The sequence below is a fragment of the Episyrphus balteatus genome, chromosome 4 (genome assembly GCF_945859705.1).
Source record: "Episyrphus balteatus chromosome 4, idEpiBalt1.1, whole genome shotgun sequence".
Taxonomy (NCBI): Eukaryota; Metazoa; Arthropoda; class Insecta; order Diptera; family Syrphidae; genus Episyrphus; species Episyrphus balteatus.
This window is the reverse complement of record NC_079137.1, coordinates 73298095-73319670: the sequence shown is the minus strand read 5'-3', so window position 1 is coordinate 73319670 and position 21576 is coordinate 73298095. Positions and strand designations below refer to the sequence as shown.

General features: G+C 28.8%; 1 protein-coding gene across 1 annotated transcript in view; it reads left to right on the top strand.

Annotated features, from left to right (window-relative positions):
- Positions 1-4282: 4282 nt before the first annotated feature.
- The window catches only part of LOC129918019 (cyclic AMP response element-binding protein A), a 98301-nt gene continuing 81007 nt past the window's right edge, over positions 4283-21576 (top strand). The window contains exon 1 of the mRNA XM_055998310.1: positions 4283-4422. Within this exon, the coding sequence (XP_055854285.1) occupies positions 4366-4422 (57 nt within the window). The 5' untranslated portion in view covers positions 4283-4365. The remainder of the gene's footprint in view (positions 4423-21576) is intronic.

Sequence of the window (21576 nt, the reverse complement as noted above, 5' to 3'; positions counted from 1 at the left end):
TGTTGGGCGCCATTTTCTACTTGAAAAAAATTACAAAGATGGAATTGGTAAAGTCTAACAGAGTACCTATTGTTACGAAGAAGTATATCTCACCTTATTTGTTCAACTCAGGATAAATTTGTAAATAATGTTTTATATTTCTACTAACGTTGGGCGCCATTTTCAAGAGGAAAAAAAAAATTTAAAATATAATACAGTAAAATAAGGAGAAAAAAGGGGTAAATCTCGGAATGAATGTTAGTAGAAATTTTTTTTGCTCAATATCTTCCTTTTGCCATTCTATAACATATCTCAAAAGTCTAGAAAAATCTCATGTCCGCTTGTCGCGATTTCAAGGTCAAATCGCGAAATGGAGATTTTCAAAATTAGCAAAAATAGGCTATGGTATTATATACACATATGATACATGATTTCAATGTATTTTTTAATGCTGATTCCAAAAAATCTAAAGTCAAGAAAATCTGACGCCTCTGGAAAAAGTTATACCTGTTTTTCATCTGTCAACTCATATTATTATAATAGTTGCAAACTTACTGCCGAAAAACCCTTAAAAGTTATGGTAGATGAACCAAATTTTGCATGAAGATTTAAGAATCCATCATTATTAAAAATCAAAACAATCCATTACAAAAAGTATATATACCTACGAAATAATGGTATTTTTTGATGGAGGGGCAAATTTCTGGATATGCACTAAAGAAGATTCTTGTTCATCTTAGGAATAAGTGCTAATAGGCTATATTTTTTGTTTCTATGTTTGTTTGGATATTCTATAACTTATTTCAAAAATCTAAAAAAATCTCATGTCCGCAAGTCCTAATTTTCCTGGCTTGACGATAAGATGCAGATTTTAAAAAAATTGAAAAACTACACTTCAGATATTTGTGTTAGATCAACATAAATGAGGTGCATTGCTTTTCAGGGATTGTCAGATTGATTTGTTTATGGATTTTGTTTGAATCGGCGTTAAAAAATACCTTGAAATCATATGGGTTATGTTGGTATACATATAAGAATCTAAAGTTTTCTTATTATTTTTTTAAATCTTCACCTAACTTTAGTTTAACCTGGAAAATTAGGACTTGCGGAAATGAGATTTTTTTAGATTTTTGAGGGTAGTTAAAGAATATCCAAACAAAGATAAAAATGAAAAAAATAGCCTATTAGCACTTATTCCTAAGATGAACAAGAATCTTCTTTAGTGCATATCCAGAAATTTGCCCCTCCATCAAAAAATACCATTATTTCGTAGGTATATATACTTTTTGTAATGGATTGTTTTGATTTTTAATAATGATGGATTCTTAAATCTTCATGCAAAATTTGGTTCATCTACCATAACTTTTAAGGGTTTTTCGGCAGTAAGTTTGCAACTATTATAATAATATGAGTTGACAGATGAAAAACAGGTATAACTTTTTCCAGAGGCGTCAGATTTTCTTGACTTTAGATTTTTTGGAATCAGCATTAAAAAATACATTGAAATCATGTATCATATGTGTATATAATACCATAGCCTATTTTTGCTAATTTTGAAAATCTCCATTTCGCGATTTGACCTTGAAATCGCGACAAGCGGACATGAGATTTTTCTAGACTTTTGAGATATATTATAGAATGGCAAAAGGAAGATATTGAGCAAAAAAAATTTCTACTAACATTCATTCCGAGGTTAAACCCTTATTTGACTGGATTAATAAGGAAATTAGCTTGAAGAAAATTTGTTTAAATTTTAATCAACACTAACTGTTTATAAGCGTATCCAATCAAAAAATTTTCAAAACCTTTCTTTAAGGTTCTAAAATTCTTCAGTGATGTCCCAAAAAATTTACCTCAGACGTTAAACCCTGCAAAAAAAACATCGCCACTTAGCCTAACTGCCTACATACGAGTACCTTATCCAAATATGTCATAATCACACCTCAAAACCTGTAAGAACTTTGAAGTAAGCATTACGAAAAAACACCTAACAAACAAAAACCACTACTCTCTGGAAGGGAAATTTTCTCTGATGTCAATATGGAATGAATGTGATGTAATGAGTTAATACCTACTACAACAAAAAATTATAACAAACCGGCTCCAATCTTATTTAACGGAACGCACATTTAAAAAAAAAAAATAAACACACGCAAAACCGAACACACCCTTCATGATTCCATTAAAAAAACCACCCCCCATTTAGACCTCATTCCATATTCTAGTCATGTGCGCGCGATTTCATTCTCTCTCTCTTTTGACTAGTTTCCCTAATTTAATTCTTTTTTTTTCTATCTTCTTGTGTGTACCTATTTCTTTTAACTTTTTGTTGTTTAATGTTCTTATTTTTTTCATTTACACTACCATTCACTTGCGTGTAAGAAAAAAAAAAACAAGAAGAAGAGAGTGTGTTTGTCAATGCGTGCAACTTGTTGAGTCGTTCACCTATCTATCTCTATCTCCTCGTCTTCACTTCAATAGCGAGCGACTTCGTTCATCACACAAATACCTACGAGTAGGTACTTTTTCTTCCATACTGTCTCAACCACTTGTTACTTGATTTACCTCCTCTCTTATACCACCTGTAAATCTCCGTTTTCATCTTTTTTTTTATGTTTTATAATGTAAAAACAACAACAACACGGAAAAAACCTAAAGAAACATTTCACACACGTTCTTCTTGTAAAACTCGTAAGGTTCAAAGAGAAAGAGAGTAGAATTTTTTCGTAGATATTATTACCAAGCAAACCGTAACCAACAATATAACAATGTGATATACACAGATACACACACACTGTGAACCGGATTCGCTCCGCTCCTCAATAATCCACACATACAAAAGAAAGAAAATAAAAATTCCCATTCACTTCTCGGTACAATAATATACACTTACCAAAAAACCACCTTTCGAAATACTGCAAAAGACGGGAACGGGAAACAACCAAACATAGAGCAGCAACAGGGCCAAAGACACAAACCAAAGGAAAGAGGAATCCAAAATGTCCCCCCAATTACACAGACACACACTTACTCAATCACAGTAAAAGAGATCCATTTATACACTCTATACACACAGATACACACATCAAACGAATGGAATGCCGTCATTATATCGTGTATAACAGTGTATGAACGTGTAAGTGTATGTTGTAGAGAAGTAGAGTGCAGAAAAATATCGAAAACTTTAGCTGCGTCCATTTCACAGAGAGCATACGTACCGCTAACAACGTTTTTGTCGTCGAAAACAACGTCGAGAGACCAGTCAGGCAGTCTATCCACTATACACAATCTCTATAACCTAACTCACTGACTTTGAGATACTTTTACCTCGTATAATAGTTTGTTGTACTTCTTCGTTGGTTGGTCATCATTTTATTGCCTGTTTACAGCTATTTTGTATTCTTGTCCGGGTCTTAACTCCATATAACAGTGTTTTTCTGTTTATCGCTGCTCCAAAAATTTCTCCGGACAGTTCAAATTTTGTTATAATTTCTGTTAAAAATATCAGTTTTTTTTTCAATCGTTTTCAAACTGATTAAAGTGCATTTATTTTTTAAATTATCATCAATCACTGTGGTGTTATAAAACGTGCCTTTGTAAGGGAAATTCCGGAGGAGCAATCAACCAATAACTCAGCAAATAAACAAAAATATAACCTACAGTTACCTAGAAGCAACAAGTGTTTTGTGCAACAAGTTTTTTTTTATTGAATTTCTAATCAGAACAAACTAGCTATTTTGAACCTTTCTACTAGGTACTTCCGTGTGTCTAACTAAATGCATCAAGCAATTATTTCAACTAAGAAAAAAAAGTATCTAAAAGATTCTTTTTTCCAAGAAAATTAACTATTAATTAAAAGATTAAAATTAAATCGTGTTTAAACCGCATCCTATTCATCATATCACCAACCTGTTGCATTTTTTTATTAAACTTGTGCTTTGACCCTACACATTGACAAAAAGCACAGATAAAATATATCACGACAAAAAAAAAAAAAAACAGTGACTAAATTTTTTTTTATAATTTTATATATATTTTTTTAATTGTGACATAATTATAATTACACTTCTACTTAAAAAGAAAATAAGATTACAATTTTTTTTATTCAAGATTAGAAAAAGTGTTTCTCTTGCGAATGTATTAAAAACATTTTTTTTGTTATTCTTACATTTTTTGTTGATACAAAAATAATTATTTTCTATTCTATCAAAAAAAGTGAAATTTTATAAATAATTAAAAAAAGAATTGTGATAAGTGTTTTGTTTGATTTATATCCTTTTACGTGATTTGAAAAAAAAAAAAATCAATAAAAAAAGCGCGTTAATTTTTTTTTCGGCAACAAGCACCATTTTTAACAACACGGCCTTCACGCTGGATATCATCAGTATGGAGCCGTTTTACGACGGTGACCTCAAGGATATATGGGATTCCGACTTAGATCCGGTAAGTTTTGAATTTATTCAAAATTTCCTTAAGAAAGTTAGAAAATTTTGTTGATTTTTTTTTTTTTCAAGTCAGACGGTTTAGAAAGAAAGAAATTTAACTTCAAGTTTCTAAAGTTATTTCTGCATAAAAAATCCTTTCAAAATATTTTTCTCGTGAAAATGGCGCCCAACGTATAAGCAAAAAATGCTAGTACTTGAATGTCAAAAATCACAAAATATTTCCCACAGGTTTTCGTAACTGAAACTTTTACTCTAGCATAAAAATTAAAATTTATTATTTTTATACATGCAAAATGGCGCCCAACGCGCAATAATATTTTTTTTTTAACGAATTATAAGTTCTGATTACAAAGTACTCCCAATTTTTTTGTTCTACCTGTTCGTGTCCCAATTTACATCGATCTAGCGGAATGGGAAATCAAGTTTGAACTCCTCGAAAAGAAGTTTCGTTTCTATTTAAATAATCCGTTTTAAGATTTCTGCTAAAAAAATTTTTTTCAGTGAAACTGGATCACAGGGTAGGATTTAAAGGTTACTAAATAATATAGTTTCTGGGACTTGAAAGTCAACATTCAATAAATATTATTCCTGGATTCAACTTTTTATTTCAAAATGGCGCCCAACGTGCTATAATTTTTTTATTGAATGCTTTTTATTAAAGATGTTTGAGAGTCACAAGTTACTAACTTTGTAGTAACGTTAATATGAATAAAATTTATAATTCATTATATTTTTTCTTTTAGAAAACATCATATTTAAAAAATGGCGCCCAATTTAAGATAACAAAATATTTTTGAAATGCTTCTCCTCACTGCTTTTTTTTAAACTTTTTATTTCAGATAGTAAATTTGTTTGAAAGAGTTAATAGAAAAAGTAACTTTAGACTGAAAAAAGTATTTCCCAAACTTCTTGAGTGAAGTCTTCATTTCTTAAAATTTACATTACGAATTTAAGTTCAAATGACGCTCAATTTTTCAATTTTTGTTAAAAAAAAAAGTGTTTACCTCAGGCATTTTTTCAGGATTTCCTTCTCTGTTTCCCTTATTTAGATATTTTTGAAATAAAAAATGGCGCCCAACGCAAATAATACAAATATTTGAACCAAACAAAAAGGTATTATTCGACTAAGCTTTTTTTTTACCATGTTTTCATTGAATTCTTTCCAAGATATTAAATTTTGAATGCATGTCAAAAACATACCTACAGCAAACACAACAAATTGTATTTTTTAAGTTTTAAAATGGCGCCCAACGTGCGATATAAAAGAATTGATTTCCTAATTCGTTAGATGTTGGTTTAATTTTTTGTAGGTATGACACTTAGGTGTTTTGGGGTCGATACAAATTTAAGCGCCAGTAATTCAATATTTATGACAAAAAATTAATCAGTATAACGATTATTGACTCAATCTGGTACAAGCTTAAATTGACAAAGATTCCCAAAATATCAACCTTATTTCCAAGAAAATATTTCAATTCAATTTAATTTAAATCAAAATATTTTCTCAAATCGAACCCAATTGTGTATTAGTATTGTTTCTTTGATAACTTTAATATATTTCTCACAAGGGGGCATACCAGAAAGTAAATAGAAGAAAAAAAAAAAAAAACTCCCACAACAATACCACACTAATTAATGGAAAAATACATTTTTTTTTTCTTTCATAAACATCAGGGGTTGATGTTTGCAAAAAAAAATGGAACATATTACGAATTGTTTTGAAAAAATTACAAAAATAATTAGGTACAATGTTAAAGTACAACATAGTTATTTTTTGTATGTCTTTACTATGAAGAGGCCCGCATTTCGTCGTCGTTGTGTCGTCTTATCATTTTTGAAAAAAAGGGGTCCTGATAAGAATAAATAGAAACGGTTTCGTTACTCTGGCACAGATACAATATTAAATAGAAAAAATTAAAATGATACATAGTGAGTATGGAGACGTCGTGTGTATTTGCTTTAAAGCTGTTGATAGTTTTAAATAGTTTTAAAATTGGAAAACGATTTCGCAGATTTTTTTATTCGGTTTTTTTTTTTAAATTCTAATAAAATGGGAAAAACTTCTTAAAAAAGTGGCGCCCAACGTCGAATTAAAAATCTGAAATCTATCACTAAAACATTCAAATCGTTTTTAAAACCATGAAAGTTAAGTAAAAGTTACTAAAAAAAACTGTCATTCCGCGATAAACAAATTATTTTATACTCGAGTGGCGCCCAATGTGGGACTTAAAAACTGAAGAAAAACATTAGGCCATAAAAAAACGTACAAATTACTCTAATTAACTTCTAAGGTTCCTAAAAAAAAGAAATAATTAAGTGATTGTCACTCGATTATGTTATTCATTTTCAGTAAAAGTGGCGCCCAACGTTTTACTTAAAGTCTGAAATTATACTTTAATAAGTCAAATCATCTAAAACAAAATTTTTCTTCGAATACATAACTTGTCTTTATAAAACCTATGATATCACATCATAAAACAAAAAAAAAAAAGTATGTTATCGACAAAAAATTCAATTTCCTTTCTTTTACTGATTCGTATTGTTTTTTTTTTACACATTTTACAGTAATGACTTTTGTCTGACACGAGATGAAAAACGCGAGATGATAAGATTTTTTAACTCGATTTCATTTTTGTTTTTGTCTTTCTTATCAGTTAAAAAAAAAGAAACATAAAGACTGTCTTACTTACACACCGACAGAGTAAAATCTGATATCTTACAATTATTTTAATGATCTATTACTTAATAAACGCCATCATATGAGTTATCATTAAAAAAAAAGAAGTGAAATCTGAGAATGTGTCGTTGTATTTTCTTTAAAAAAAATATACTATTTATAGATATAATTTGCTGTTAGAAAAAAAAAAAAGAATTGAGAGAAAGTTCATAGTATTTGAATTACTATCAACCCCTATACATTTTTTGATGCTGGGGGATGATGTTTTTTTGTATTCTTTTAAATAAAGAACCAGCAGTTTCTGGAAAATCCATTGAATGACACATTAAACATGACCCAATGGCAATGACTTCTGCAAAATAAAAAAAAAATAAAAGGCACAAACTAGTAGATAATGTATGCGGTTACATGTGTGACGATATGAGGGTGTTCGTTTGGTCACTTTGCTTCTGTAAGGGTCCTATAGATATTTACAAGGGGAAATATGTTCATGTCTCTCAACAATATGTTGAGGGTTTCAATTTGTAGTTAAAAAAGAGGATCATAACTTCTTAAAACAAATATTATTAAATACATTTTTTTAGTACTTTTTTTAGTACAATAAATCAAATAAAATGGCTCTCTTCTAGTGATAACAATATTATTTCTAAACAAAAATCAAATAAATAATATAACCTTGCCACCTGATTACGTCTCTTTTACCTCTCATCAAAGAAATAAAACACAAAAATTAAAAACAAAAACATCACAACACTAAATTTAAAATTATAACTCCAGTCAAAAAATAATTTATACTGTTGCTAAGCACTTTCTACTAAATATAATTTTTGTGTATATTATTTTTTCGGTATTTCAAAAAATAACAACATTAAATTTGCATTGATATTCCATTTATATTCATTTAACATTTCAGGTGACTAGGTTTTTTTTAGTCTGAAATCTACAAAGATTTCCCTAAAAATTTGTGTTTTGTTGTTTTTGTACTAAAAAGTGTACTAAATGAAGAATTTTTAATGAAATGCATATTTTTTCATGTATTTTTGGTAATATTCTGTGTTGTTATTGTCTTCTGTGCATTTTGTATGCATTTATGTATTTTTTTTTTTAACAAAAGAAGAAGAGAAAAATAAATAAAAATACAGGGTGACCTTAAGATAAGAAAAATCATGCATGAAATAAAATATAAAAATGTTCTTATCTTTTGATAGAGCTTATTCGTTTTTTTTTAATTTATTGATAGAGGATTTATTATTAAACAGAAATAACAAATGCGTCGATGACGGATGCAACCCAAAAAATGTAGGTACCTACTGGTATTTCAAAAAAAAAAAAAATAAATAAGTTAAAATTTAGTTATCCAGAAAATAAACTATAAAATTTCTAAGAAAATTTTTAAAATCTGATTTATAATTGCAGGTAATCTTTGATAAATTTACCGATATTTTGAAAAATAAATTAAAATCAATTAATTAGATATCCAAAAAATCAACTAGATACTTTAAATTTCTGAGAAATATTTCAGACTGTAATTATCGGGTGATCTTCGATAAAAAATTCATTTAATAAAATATTAAATAAATAATTATAAAAAATCACGAAAACCCTAGACCAAAAATACCCTTTTAAATAACACACTCTTGCCTAATCAATATTAATTAATATATTTTAAATTACGCAAATTAATTTTCAACGTTGAAAAACGAATTCAAAATTTTTAGATGTAGGTAATAGTTTTTTGAAGCACGTTAAGCGTTGTCTGATGATAAGTTTTTTGTTGTTGTTGTTGATTTATTACTATAAAAAGCACATTGGTCAGTAATTTTCTTCTTATCAGCAAGTGGTGACTCGAGAGAGCTTATAGATTGTTTTTTTTTTATTTTTTTTTTTTTGAAGTATTATGTGTGATCGTCTAGAAATTTAATCAATTTCTAGACAACAACGAAAAAGACGCAAAACAAAATAAAACATAATTATCTGTTTTAATTATAATTGAACATGGATAAATTATAAAAAAGGTCTATAGTAACAGAATTTTAATAAACAATAAAAAAGAAGATTATAAAGTTACCTACTTTTTTTTGAATGAATTTAAGTCATTAAATCACATCAACTGATAGAGTGTATTAAATTTGAATTTTGAACCAGATACTTGAATAAACTTATTTCGGATTGTAAAAAGAGTTCCATTTTAGGTTAATTTTGATTAATTTTGTATGCAAATTATGTTGATAGCCAGATTTGTTGGTTTATTTAGTAGAAAATAAAATATAAAAAACATAAATTAAATTAAAATATAAAAACAAGAATACATCTTATTTTTATAATTGATTCTGACTGACTTTAGTAATTATTCAGGCATTTACGTCAGAATCTGAGTTTCACCAAATTCATTTTTTTATTAAATTTAGGGTGATTTTGTTCACTAGAAGTTGAACATAACTTGAGGATTTTTATCTTCAACTTCTGAATTTGGTTTTATTCACTCGAAGTTGACGTTTTTAACTTTCGATTTTCAACTCTAGAGTTTATCAACTTTCGGTTTTCTGAACTTCCGGAAAAAGTAGAAGTTTGCCGACCAAACTTGGGAGTTTGCTTCAAAATGTTTTTTTTTTTTTATTTTTCTGTCAAAATTTTGTTTGTTTATTGTGAAAACAAAAATAATAATCCAAAGCAACACAATTTTGGCATTACCTTTTCTTTTTAGAGGAATCAATGCAAAATGTTGCCCCGCTAATTTAAAGAACAAATTCATAAAACAAAATTCAAGAACAAAACAAAAACTAAAACCATTTTTTTTTTTCTTATGCATTTTATTAAAACCTTTAAATAAAAACATTCTGTGTACGAAAATATTCAATATTTTTTTTTTGATGATATGGGTTTGCAAGAAGTTATTTTTCTAGTTTTCTTGTTAAAAAATTCTGCTTTAGATCACTGTGGACGCGACGCACGGACGTTTGAATATTTTGACTTCTATCCAATTACAGGAACTTCAATTATAAAATTCGCACTTAATATTTTTTTGAAATTGGATTGCTTTGCATTTGAATATCTTGAAAAACGGCGCGGCGTACGTAAAATCGGACAAAACTAGATAAGTTATTACTTATAAAGTACACAAACCAAATAAATTTAAATACCGATTGAATTTCTTTAAAACAAATTTGACATTTTCAACACAAAAACGAACAAATTACAAAAAACTTCGATTAAAATGACATTGAACTGGCAGTATTTGTTTGTGCTGTCACAAATATCCTAGGGATATTTTTTAAACTGAAAGTTGACCAACTTTTGTTTTACAAACTCGAGAGTTGAGAAAACGATAGTGAACAAAATCAATTCTCAACTTTTGTTTTAACTCTCAAGTTATAGTCAACTCTCAAGTTTGTCAACTTGGGAGTTTGCTACAAGTTGAGCAATAGTGAACAAAATGGCCCTTAGCCCCAAAGAAAAGAAATTAAAAAAAAAATACAATTAAAAAAAAAACAGTAATTAAATATACAAGCAATTTTTGTTTCACAAATATTTTGAATTCAAAATGTTGTCTGTCAAAAAAACAACAAAGTGGGATCACTTTTACTTTAAAATGGCTAGTTTAAAGTGCATTTCAGTTTCTAGAAGTGTTTTAAGCCAAAATACTTTTATAAAAAAATAGGACATTTCTTAAAATATTGACTTTGCTTTCTGAAAACATTGAAATGGGATCACTTATTTCAAATGTAATATCATCAGTATTATTGGAAATTTGTTGAGGATTTGTTTTCAGTTTTTTTTTTTTCTTTTTATTTTAAATATTTCTTGAACTAAAGTCAAAACAGAAATTCTTTCAAATTTGTGTTTATTGCTTAAATTTCTACCAATTAACAAATCATTAGTGCTGCCACTTTATTAAAGTGTTTATCTGTCATTATTTTAAAATTAATATATATTTTTTTTTAAATTTTTACTACATTTCTGCTTGAGAAAATATGCTTCCTTTTAACGACAAAGTAATAAATCAAAATAAAATATAACACACATTAATCTATTTCTTGAAATTAAAATGTTGACATGTACTCATTTCTACATGTAGGTACTTTGAAATAAAAAAAAACATTTTGATTAATACATTTACTTTTGAGTATTTTCTATTTCATTCTAAGGTGCAATTTAACATGTCACTTATTTCGTTCCAGTGACCAAATTTGCCATTCTTTTCTTACACCAATCATTCCCATTAGTCCTATAGAAGAATAATTTTGATGAATGTTCAGAATAAGAAGTTCAAAAGAAAAACATAAAAACAAACGAATAAAAAAAAAAGTAAAACAAAACAAAAACAATCAAAACATCTTTATTAGCCAATAAATTATTTTTTTTTTTTGTCAAAACTAACCTCTCCTACATTAAGGGACATTGACACTAAAACCAGCTGTAGGATTCATTTAAAAAAAGGGATCAAAAAAAGAAGTAGGTATTTCAAAAGAATAACAAAGCAAAAAAATTAAAGAGCTAACTACCTAACTAATTATGGTGACCATTTTAGTAAAATAAATTTTTATTTCAAAACCTTTGAACTTAAATGGCTTATTTTTAACCAGGCTTATGCTTATTATGAACCTTTTTTCTGACTTAAAAAAAATTAGCTCAAGAAGTGGTTCTTTGCTAAGCTACCGTTCCTACACTTCTATCATTTTCAAATTTATTCACAAAAGTCGTATTATTGAGATGTTTTTTTTTTGGGCCCCTAGACTGAGTTTGTATTTTTCTTATCACAAAAATGAGTGCCAACCTACATTGTCGAAGGCCATTTTTGAATTTTTGACCAAGGTCTTAAAATATATCTTCAAAAATATATCTTAGGACCTTAACTTTTTAAGTAAATTCCAAAATAATGCTGAGAAAACTACATTGAAAGATTCCCTGCACATCATTGCATGATTTTTTGATTTTTTTAAACAGAAAAAATATGATTCAAAACTTAGGACCCCAGGAAAATTTTGTCTTAATTATTCAAAGTAAATAGTACTGAATTTATTGCCCTTTATCCAGAAAACCTTTGTATTTCTTTTGAGCAGTTTTCATTTCCTGACTTCTTACTTTAGCTTTGAGGGTCCTAACTCAATTTAGCAGTATGATTCGTAAATAATAGTCAGATGGTCACCACATCCACATTTTAGTTTCTTTGAAAAAGGTATCAAAATAAAAAAAAAGAAGCTATTTGATGTGCGATGCGCCAAATCAGATTATTTTTTAATTTTTTTTATTACATATTCGTATAATAACAAACAAAATATAAGAATAGTCGGGTCAAAGAGAAAATAAGAATAAGATTAAAAAAAAAAAAAAAAAAACAACAACAACTGACACCTGTAAGAGGGTATAGTTTCCTTATTTGAGAAGGTATCTTAAGTGTGAGTCATTTTGGTAAGTGGCATACAAAAAAATCTATTGGTTTCGAAAAATCCGGATGTTAAAAGTTTTTGTTCCGTTTGTTTGTTTATTCTCTACGTGACCTGAATTTTGTTATCAAACTATCAAAAAAAAAAAAAAAAAAAAAAAAAAAAACAACTCCTTTGAATTACCGTCAGTAAAAATTACATTTTAATGATTTGAGATAAATTTGACAGATAATATTATTTTTGGAAGTTACTTTTAAGGAACCTCAAAACTTAAAGATATATCGTGATAAAATTGAGAGGAAATGTCTTGAACTGAGGAATTGTAAAAAAAAAAAAAAATTAACTTTTTACTGACCACCAAGGCTATGACTCAATTCCAACCTTCTATTTATCTAAATTATAACATAAGTGAGAATTGCAATACAAATCTAGACATACATAAACTATTGACAAATGTGTACTGACACTTCTACGAAAGTGGCGCCAAGCCCTATTTTTTTTTTTTTTTTTTTTTTTTTTTCAAAATCCAAACCTCCCATTGAGTAAGACATAAGCAAAAAAAAAAGGTACACCACCTTCACTAAGCAGAACCTTGCACTATAATCGCATTAAATTACACAACACCTCCATAAGTCCACAACAACTGATTGAACACTCATTCAACACGCTATATACAAATCTTTGCACTGTGTTGTGTAGTACCTAAAAGTGTATCGAGAGAGATCGAGATACAATATCCATAGCAACAATAAACTCAATTTGCATTAATCAGACATCAATAAGAAGCACACAGAATAAAAAAAAAAAATATTAAAAAAATACAGACTTATATCACAGTCATGAGCAAGCTAAGCTCCTTGTATCCAATTCACCCACTGGCTATGTCTCTAGCTAGCCAGAGCTTGGACAGGGTGTTTTAGGATGGAGAACCCTTGAGAATTATTTCTTTTAGTGATGGTAGAGTGTTGTTGGTTGTTGTCCCCCCGCAAAATAAAGTAGGTAAATGAGTTATGTTTTTTTTCACCATACATGGGTAGTTTCTAAGAAGCAAAAAAAAAAACAAAAACTCAAAAAAAAAAAAATACAAAATCCATTTAGAAAGTATATTCAGTTTTTTTTTTTTTGTTATTGTTTTTGTACTCAGAAAGCACACACATTTTTTTATGATTTTAAGTAGCAGTTAAGCTACAACCGATAATCCACACCAAGTGCAGTCGAGCCAATAAAGAAAATAACCAGCCATAAAGAAGGGGGGCTAAAACCTACTTGCTTGTGGTTTTTTTTTTTTTTAAACATTTTATAATGTTAAAGATTTAAGATTAAGCTAGTTCAAGAGACTTGTCTTTAAAACAATTATTTAAGAAAAAGAAAAAAATTTTATGAAAACAATAAAAAAAAAATAAAAAAATAATAAAAAAAAAAAAAATTGAAAGTCACGAAGGTTTTTTTTTTTTTTACTCTCCACAACATTTCCCGGGAGATATTTCTTGTGAAATTGGATACTTTGTATATAAAAAAAAATTAGTGAAATGATTTGTTAAGTCGAGAGAAAAGTTCATTGAATGTAGGTATGTGAGTGCGGTGCGAGGTGAGAAAAATGTACAAGTATATGATTATTGAATTATTGAATTAAGTGGATAAAATTTCATTATTATAACTTGCATTTGGATATAAGTAGATATATGGTAATTATTGGGTTTCGAATGCATTGCTTTGAGGTATGATTAATTCATTTAACAGGAAGTTGTATTGAATTATATATATCAACTGTCGGCAAGCTCTTTTATATTAGATAAGTGTGAAAGAAGAAATTAATTTTCATAAAGAAATAAGCTTACTTCAGATTTTATTAAATGACAATCTTGTTACTCTATTATTTCTTAGGACCCCCAAAGTTTTGTAAATTATTTTACATGATTTTAGTAACAAGATGATTGTCTACAATTCTGAATAATGTGTAATAAGATTAAATGATTTAAATATTGCAGCAAGCCTTGATTTTTAATTTTACTTTGTTAAGACCACTAGACTGTATTTTGTTCTTTTTGACAAAAATTCCACTTAAACTTTAAAATGGATGTCTAATGTGCCAAAAGTCAAGTTTTTAATTTTTAATGTATGCTTTTACAGTTGTGTTCAAAATAATAGTAGTGGCTGCATCAAAAAAACATTTTTTATAATTACGGTGTTTCTACGGTTAAAAATTTAGTTTCTTTGATGTCAAAGTTTGTAACGGTCAATTACTGATAAATGTATCATAGTTTCAAAATGAAAAAGAAGGTTCCAAATAATTTTTCATTGACTTTTGGTTGTTCTTTCTAATTTGACCTGTTCAAAATAATAGTAGTTAAAGTTATTTTTGAAGAATTTAAAAGCGGTTTATAATAAAGAATATTTATTTTTGGTTTAAAAGTAAGTACTCATATAATATGAACAATTTTTCAACAAAAAACGATTTGTTTCGGTTTTAATCTATTTAAAGTTCGAAGAGCAAAACACTGCAGTTCGGATAACGGAAACTTTTACGAAAGCTGCTTGAAGAAGGGAAAACCTACTTGGAAATTCAAGGTTATATAAGGATGCTCCCCTACAATGGTAGCCAATGCAATAAACTCAACGAAAAACCCGAAACGTGCGGTAGAAAAAGAAAAAAGACCGTCGTAGATGGCAGGCGTATTGTCCAGATGAGCAAAGTTGAGCCTTCTGCATCGTCGTTTCAAATCCAGAAGGCTTTAACCCTGGATTGCAGTGCAGTGAACATTCGGAGGCGACTGTTAGAGACTAATTTGTACGCTTGAAGTTCACATAAAGTACCGCTGTTAACAAAGAAATATGTTAAAATACTAAAATTTTCGACCCTCCATGTTTAACTTTTTCCGTCGTATACTTTGGAACATATTCCGTATTGGGTGGACGTCGGACGTATTCTGGAGATCCAGTACCACCAAAGAGGACAAATTTGCTCGCATCAGTAAACAATATGTTACGCTATTACTTCGCTGGCCAGTTTATGTAATCTTTTACAAACTGGATACGCTTTTTAACATGTTTCACAGAACTTTTCGTGGACTTCAAGCGTACAAATTAGTCTCTAACAGTCGCCTCCGAATGCTTAAAGCCTTCTGGATTCGAAACGACGATGCTGAAGGCTCAGCTTTGCTCATCTGGACAGTACGCCTGTCATCTACGACGGTCTTTTTTCTTTTTCTACCGCGCGTTTGGGGTTTTTCGTTGAGTTTATTGCATTGGCTACCATTGCAGGGGAGCATCCTCATAAAACCTTGAATTTCCAAGTAGGTTTTCCCTTCTTCAAGCAGCTTTCGTAAAAGTTTCCGCTATCCGAACTGCAGTGTTTTGCACTTCGAACTTTAAATAGATTAAAACCGAAACAAATCGTTTTTTGTTGAAAAATTGTTCCTATTATATGAGTACTTACTTTTAAACCAAAAATAAATATTCTATATTATAAACCGCTTTTAAATTCTTCAAAAATAACTTTAACTACTATTATTTTGAACAGGTCAAATTAGAAAGAACAACCAAAAGTCAATGAAAAATTATTTGGAACCTTCTTTTTCATTTTAAAACTATGATACATTTATTAGTAATTGACCGTTACAAACTTTGACATCAAAGAAACTAAATTTTTAACCGTAGAAGCACCGTAATTATAAAAAAATGTTATTTTGATGCAGGCACTACTATTATTTTGAACACAGCTGTATATCTAGAATATTTAGGACCCTAAAAAACTTTTTGCATGAATACCAACATAGTCCTGAGCAAGCTACATTGAAAGATTTATTTGCAGTTTATTGCACGATTTTCTGCCTATCCTAAAGAGAAAAATTTGAATCAAACCTTAGGACCTCAGGAAAATGTCTTGTTGATTATTCCAAGTAAATGGGTCTGTATTGATTGCCACAAGTTCTGATAGCCTTTATATTTCTCATGTGTAGTTTATAATTTCTTGACTTACATTTTTTTTAGGGTCCTAACCTAACGCAATTAACCATGAATTTGTTTACAACTATGAGTTAAGAGAAAGGTTTCTTGCAAAATAGGACCCGACAAATTTTTGTATATCCTTTAATTTTTGGTTTTGGACCTCTTCTAATCTTTTTTTTTTTTTTTTGTTAGAACCCATACAAGTTTTTAAGGTAATATATAGTATGTGATTGATTTATGCCATGTTCAACTATTGTTCTCAATACTGAATATCTATATAAATTAATTAAGGTACCTACTTTTTTAGGACCCACACAAATATTTTCTCTATAGATTAATTATGCTAAGATTCGTATCTACTGTTGAATTTTTGTACATGTTTGAGTATTTTCGAGTACTGATTCTATAGTTCTTGGACCTCTTGTGAAAATCTTGATTATGTTTTGTTTTTCTAAGGACCCAAAGACGTTTTTAACTTAATGTGGTGTATTTGGTTAAGTTGTGTAGTTTTTAGCTGTTGTTTTCAATCATAAATATTTTTATAGATTATTTGGAGTTTTTACTTTTTAGGACCCAAATAAATATTCTGCTTTTCTGAGTACGTTATGCTTTGATTCGTTTCTACTGTTGTTGTTTTTAATATTGTTTATGTATTTTTGTATTACTTAACTCTTTACTTTAGGCTAAGACCCACTAAAATTTGGGACATAAATGAAATATCGGTATTCTGTCTATGGTCGTACCATATTCCTCAACCAAATAAGTAAATATTTCCCAATGGATTAAAAGATTTCTCAACCATTCGATACAAAACAAAGGTAAAGCCGCATGAAAAGTTCCTACAAAAAAAAAATGTTTAAAATCTATCAATTTTTTTTTTCGTAACCATCAAATCCGTCAAAAGTGATGATATTCAATCAAGTCTGTCGCAATTCAACGCAAAAATTGTCAAACAATCATATCCAATGTTAAGATGTGCGGTATAATACTTCATTCATGAAAATTCAATTTGAAATCTGATCGTTAGAGAAAAAAAATGATTCTTCTGTCTTCGTTGTCAGTCGTTGTGTAGATTCAAGCAGCACAACACTCATATATAACATTTTTATTTTAGACTTTTTCAAACTTCAAACATCACTCATTATGATGTGTTCAGGGGATGCCAAAGTATTTTTGACAGGGTTGGGCTTTGTTTATAAGAAAACTAAAGAGACTTTTAAAAAGGGCCCTAATTTCCAGAAAAATGGTTGCATATAAATTTTGAAGCTTAGGGTCTTAAATTATTTCCTTTAAATTAGAAATTTTGAAGCTTAGGGTCTTAAATTATTTTCTTCAAATTAGAAAATGCTAAAATCTTTGTTCTACATTCTAAGCGAGTAAAAACACTTAGGGTCTTAAATTATTTCCTTTAAATTAGAAATTTTGAAGCTTAGGGTCTAAAATTATTTTCTTCAAATTAGAAAATGCTAAAATCTTTGTTCTACATTCTAAGCGAGTAAAAACACTCAAACAATTCCTCGTTCAATTAGGACCCCAGACCTTGTATCTTCCCAAATCCAACCCTGTATTTTTGCGTGATGATTTTTATGATGATCATGATTAAAGCTTGCAAGCATAGCATATTGCCAAACAATGAACGATGTTCATGTTTAGATACTTATTATTATTTTTTGTATCTATTTATTTTGTGCAAAAAAAAAGGTAGGTGGGATAACGCTACTATAACAAACATAGTCCCGGTTTGTGTGTAGAGATATTGAATTGAGTTTGAGTTTGCAATATAGATTGAATATCCATTGGATCCCATCCAATTAACCTAAAAATGTCAAATGCATGCGGTAAATGCATAAATCCGGCAATTTCATTGTGTCTCTCTTACTGATACTAGAGATACACATTTCAAATGTGTAGATACTTTATTTTTTTGTAATTTTATTTTATTATGTTTGTTTTGGTTTTGAACCTATACTGAATGGTGATTATATTTTCTTCCCTATTCAAAAAAAAAAAAAAAAAAAAACACCCAATGTGGGGGGGGTTTTTTTTCACTTATAATTCCAGAAATGGTGAAGGTGAAAAAAAAAGTATCTAGATATGTAGGAAGGTATATGAATTTTGTTTTTCTATTACAAACCTCTCACTCCATATATGACGCTCACGCTACTGTTGTGCGGGTTGTGTAAACATAAAAAAAAAATACAAAAAATCCATCGTCTATATGGTTAAAAAGTTGGTCTGTTACTATAAGGCTTCCGTTGCCGGCTTACTGGAACGGGAATAGGTACATAATTCCAGTTCGTTTTGTTGGTCTATACCTAAAGGCCACCTACATACATTTTTGTTTTGTTTTTTGTCATCAACAGTTTTTTTTTTTTGTTCCAAAGAGATAGTCTCTAGGTTTTGATTTTTTTTGCCGGCTCTTTTATTCAAAAAAATAGAAAAAAAAAAAATAGAATTCCGCCGGTATAGGTTAAACTTTTCCTCTGTATAGACAGTTGAATTGAATAATAAATCAAATCACAAGGTATTGAGTTTTTTGTTTGTGTTTTTTATTGTTCGTCGATATAAATGATGAAAAATTATTGATTAAACGAGTGTTTTGAATATGCACGTGTTTGTGTGTCTGTGTTTGTCAGTGTTTTTATTTAATTGGAGCATATTTTGCAAACAAACAGACAAAAAAACATCTTTCTTTTTTGATGTTTGACAAAAAAGTTAGAATGTTTTAGAAATAAATGGATCAAATACATTTAATGATTAATGATCTGAGTTAGAACTTTGGACTTTGAGTTTTATAAAGCATTTTTTCCAGATGTTTTGAAGAAATTTTCAATACGAGGGGAGTTTTTTTTTATTTGTTTGTATAGATACCTTAAACTTTTGCTGAATTTAAGGATTTACTTTAAATTTTAAACTTGAAAATTCTTTAAGCTTCTTTAAATCTTTCCTCAGAACCAACTTTCTTACGAATTTAAATGTTCGTTAAGAAGTATAAAAATGTTTTAAGATTACTTAAAGTACTTCGGGAAGTTTGTATAAGTTAAGTAAGCAACAACTTCGGAAAGATTTCTTTGATAGTTTAAAGAAGTAAAATACAAGCATTTACAATATTACTTACAAAGCATGAAATTTATAACAATTTCTAATTTGATATACAAAACCTTATACTTTGTTTTAATTTTTCAACAACTTTGGTAACACTGTTATAAGCTAATTCTAAAAGACCTTATTAAGTCATTTTTTATGAGACTCTTTTCTCTTATTCTATTCTTGAAACTGGGCTAGAGTCAAGATCCAGAAAACCGAAATATGTACCTACCGAAAAACCAAAATCCAGCAAACCCAAAATTTAAAAAATCCCGTAAACGCAAAATCCGAAAAACCCAAATTCCCGAAAGGGATCGCGAAAAATTTTACAATATAGAAAATGTTCTCAAATTTTTCATTTTAAATTGTGGGCTTTCTGAATTTAGGGTTTTCGGAATTCTGGATTTTCGGTATTTTATTTTTTCTGGATTCAGAGTTTCAGGATTTTGCCTTCAAGGGCCTTTTCGAAGGGCTAAGTAAGTTGAAAAAAACTTCTGTCAAAACTTCAGGAAGCTGAGATGTAAAGGCATTATCCCTAAAACTATGGTCCAATTCTTTTGGTTGAAAAGGTCTCCCCAGTTACCTAGATCTAATGTTTATCTTTTTTTTTAGTTTAGTTTTAGTTTTATTTCGATTAAATGCTTACACATTAAGACTTAAATTATCTTATAGCAAGTGAAGCTTAAAAATTTGATTGAGTTGAGCTACAGAACATAATATACGTTTATGACAATATAACAGTATACAAATATAATAAATTAAAAATTACAAAAAATAAAAGCAAAATTGAAAAAATATTAAACAATTATAATTTATAACAATAATAATAATAATTTTCAAAAATGTATAAGTTTTTAAGTTTTTTAACATACATCTCCATTTATGTTTTTTTAATATAAGAAAGAAGAAGAAAAAAAAAAATATATTAATTAGAGTAGTGAGCCTTAAGTTCGATCCTGAATCTCTCAGTCCCGCCGCACCTCCGTATTTGCCCTGGTAGAGAATTCCATAGGCGAATAGAGCTAACTAGGAATTGTCGCTCAGATGTTAAGCATGTAAATCGTGGATAAATGAGTTGATGAGATCTGCTAGAGGATCCAAAGCGTAGCTTATCAAACAAATAACTAGGTTGACGAGTTTCAATCACATTCGAAAGTAAAACCAATGCCCTATAGGCAAGGAGGTGATCAAATGGCATATTTAAAAATAACTTCGAATAGTTTGAAACACGATCAAATCGTCTCAGATTAAACACATAACGCACTACTACTATTTCTACTACTTATTATAAAAATTTACTTTCACCTCTATTCAAGTCGAAAATCAATAGATCTTTACTTAAACTTGTGCTTCATTCAACCATTTATAAATCAAAGGAGCAAAAGTTCCATCAAATCTGACCTCTTGCAAACTATAATTTAAAAATAGCAAATTCTTTTTCTCCTAGACTTTCCAAAACTTTCCTTTCTTTATTCTTCATTAATTTAAGAGCCCACCTTTCTCGCTCTTAAAAAATCAGTTTCAATTATATTTTATATTATTATAACCTAAAACCCTTAAAACTTTTTTTTTCTATTATACTTAATTAAAGAATTTCAACTTGATACTTTGCCATCATCAACACCGCCACCTCTCATTTCCGATCTATAAATTCATTAAACCAACCGCAACAAAAAAGCAAAGGCAAAAATTAAATAAAATAAAAATGTATCTTGTTATATTGTTGTTGTTTGTTTTTTTTTTGTTGATGTACATCTTTTTATTTCTTTCACTTCATGATTCCGCAGAAAGCTTAAATGTATGAGAGTAGACAAATTTTCACTTTGAATACAAAAAATAACCGATGGAACAAGAGATGTGTTTCCCACGTTTGTTAGAGTCACGTTTATTTTTTTTTTATCGGCTTTTTTGTTTTATATACCTACTTTTCTATAAGTCTTCTTCAGTTTTTTTTTTTGATTTTTATTATTCAGCATTTCTTCCTTATAAGTATTTTTATTTTATTTAAATTAAGATTGTATGCGTTTAAAATCATTTTCTATTGATTGAGTATGTT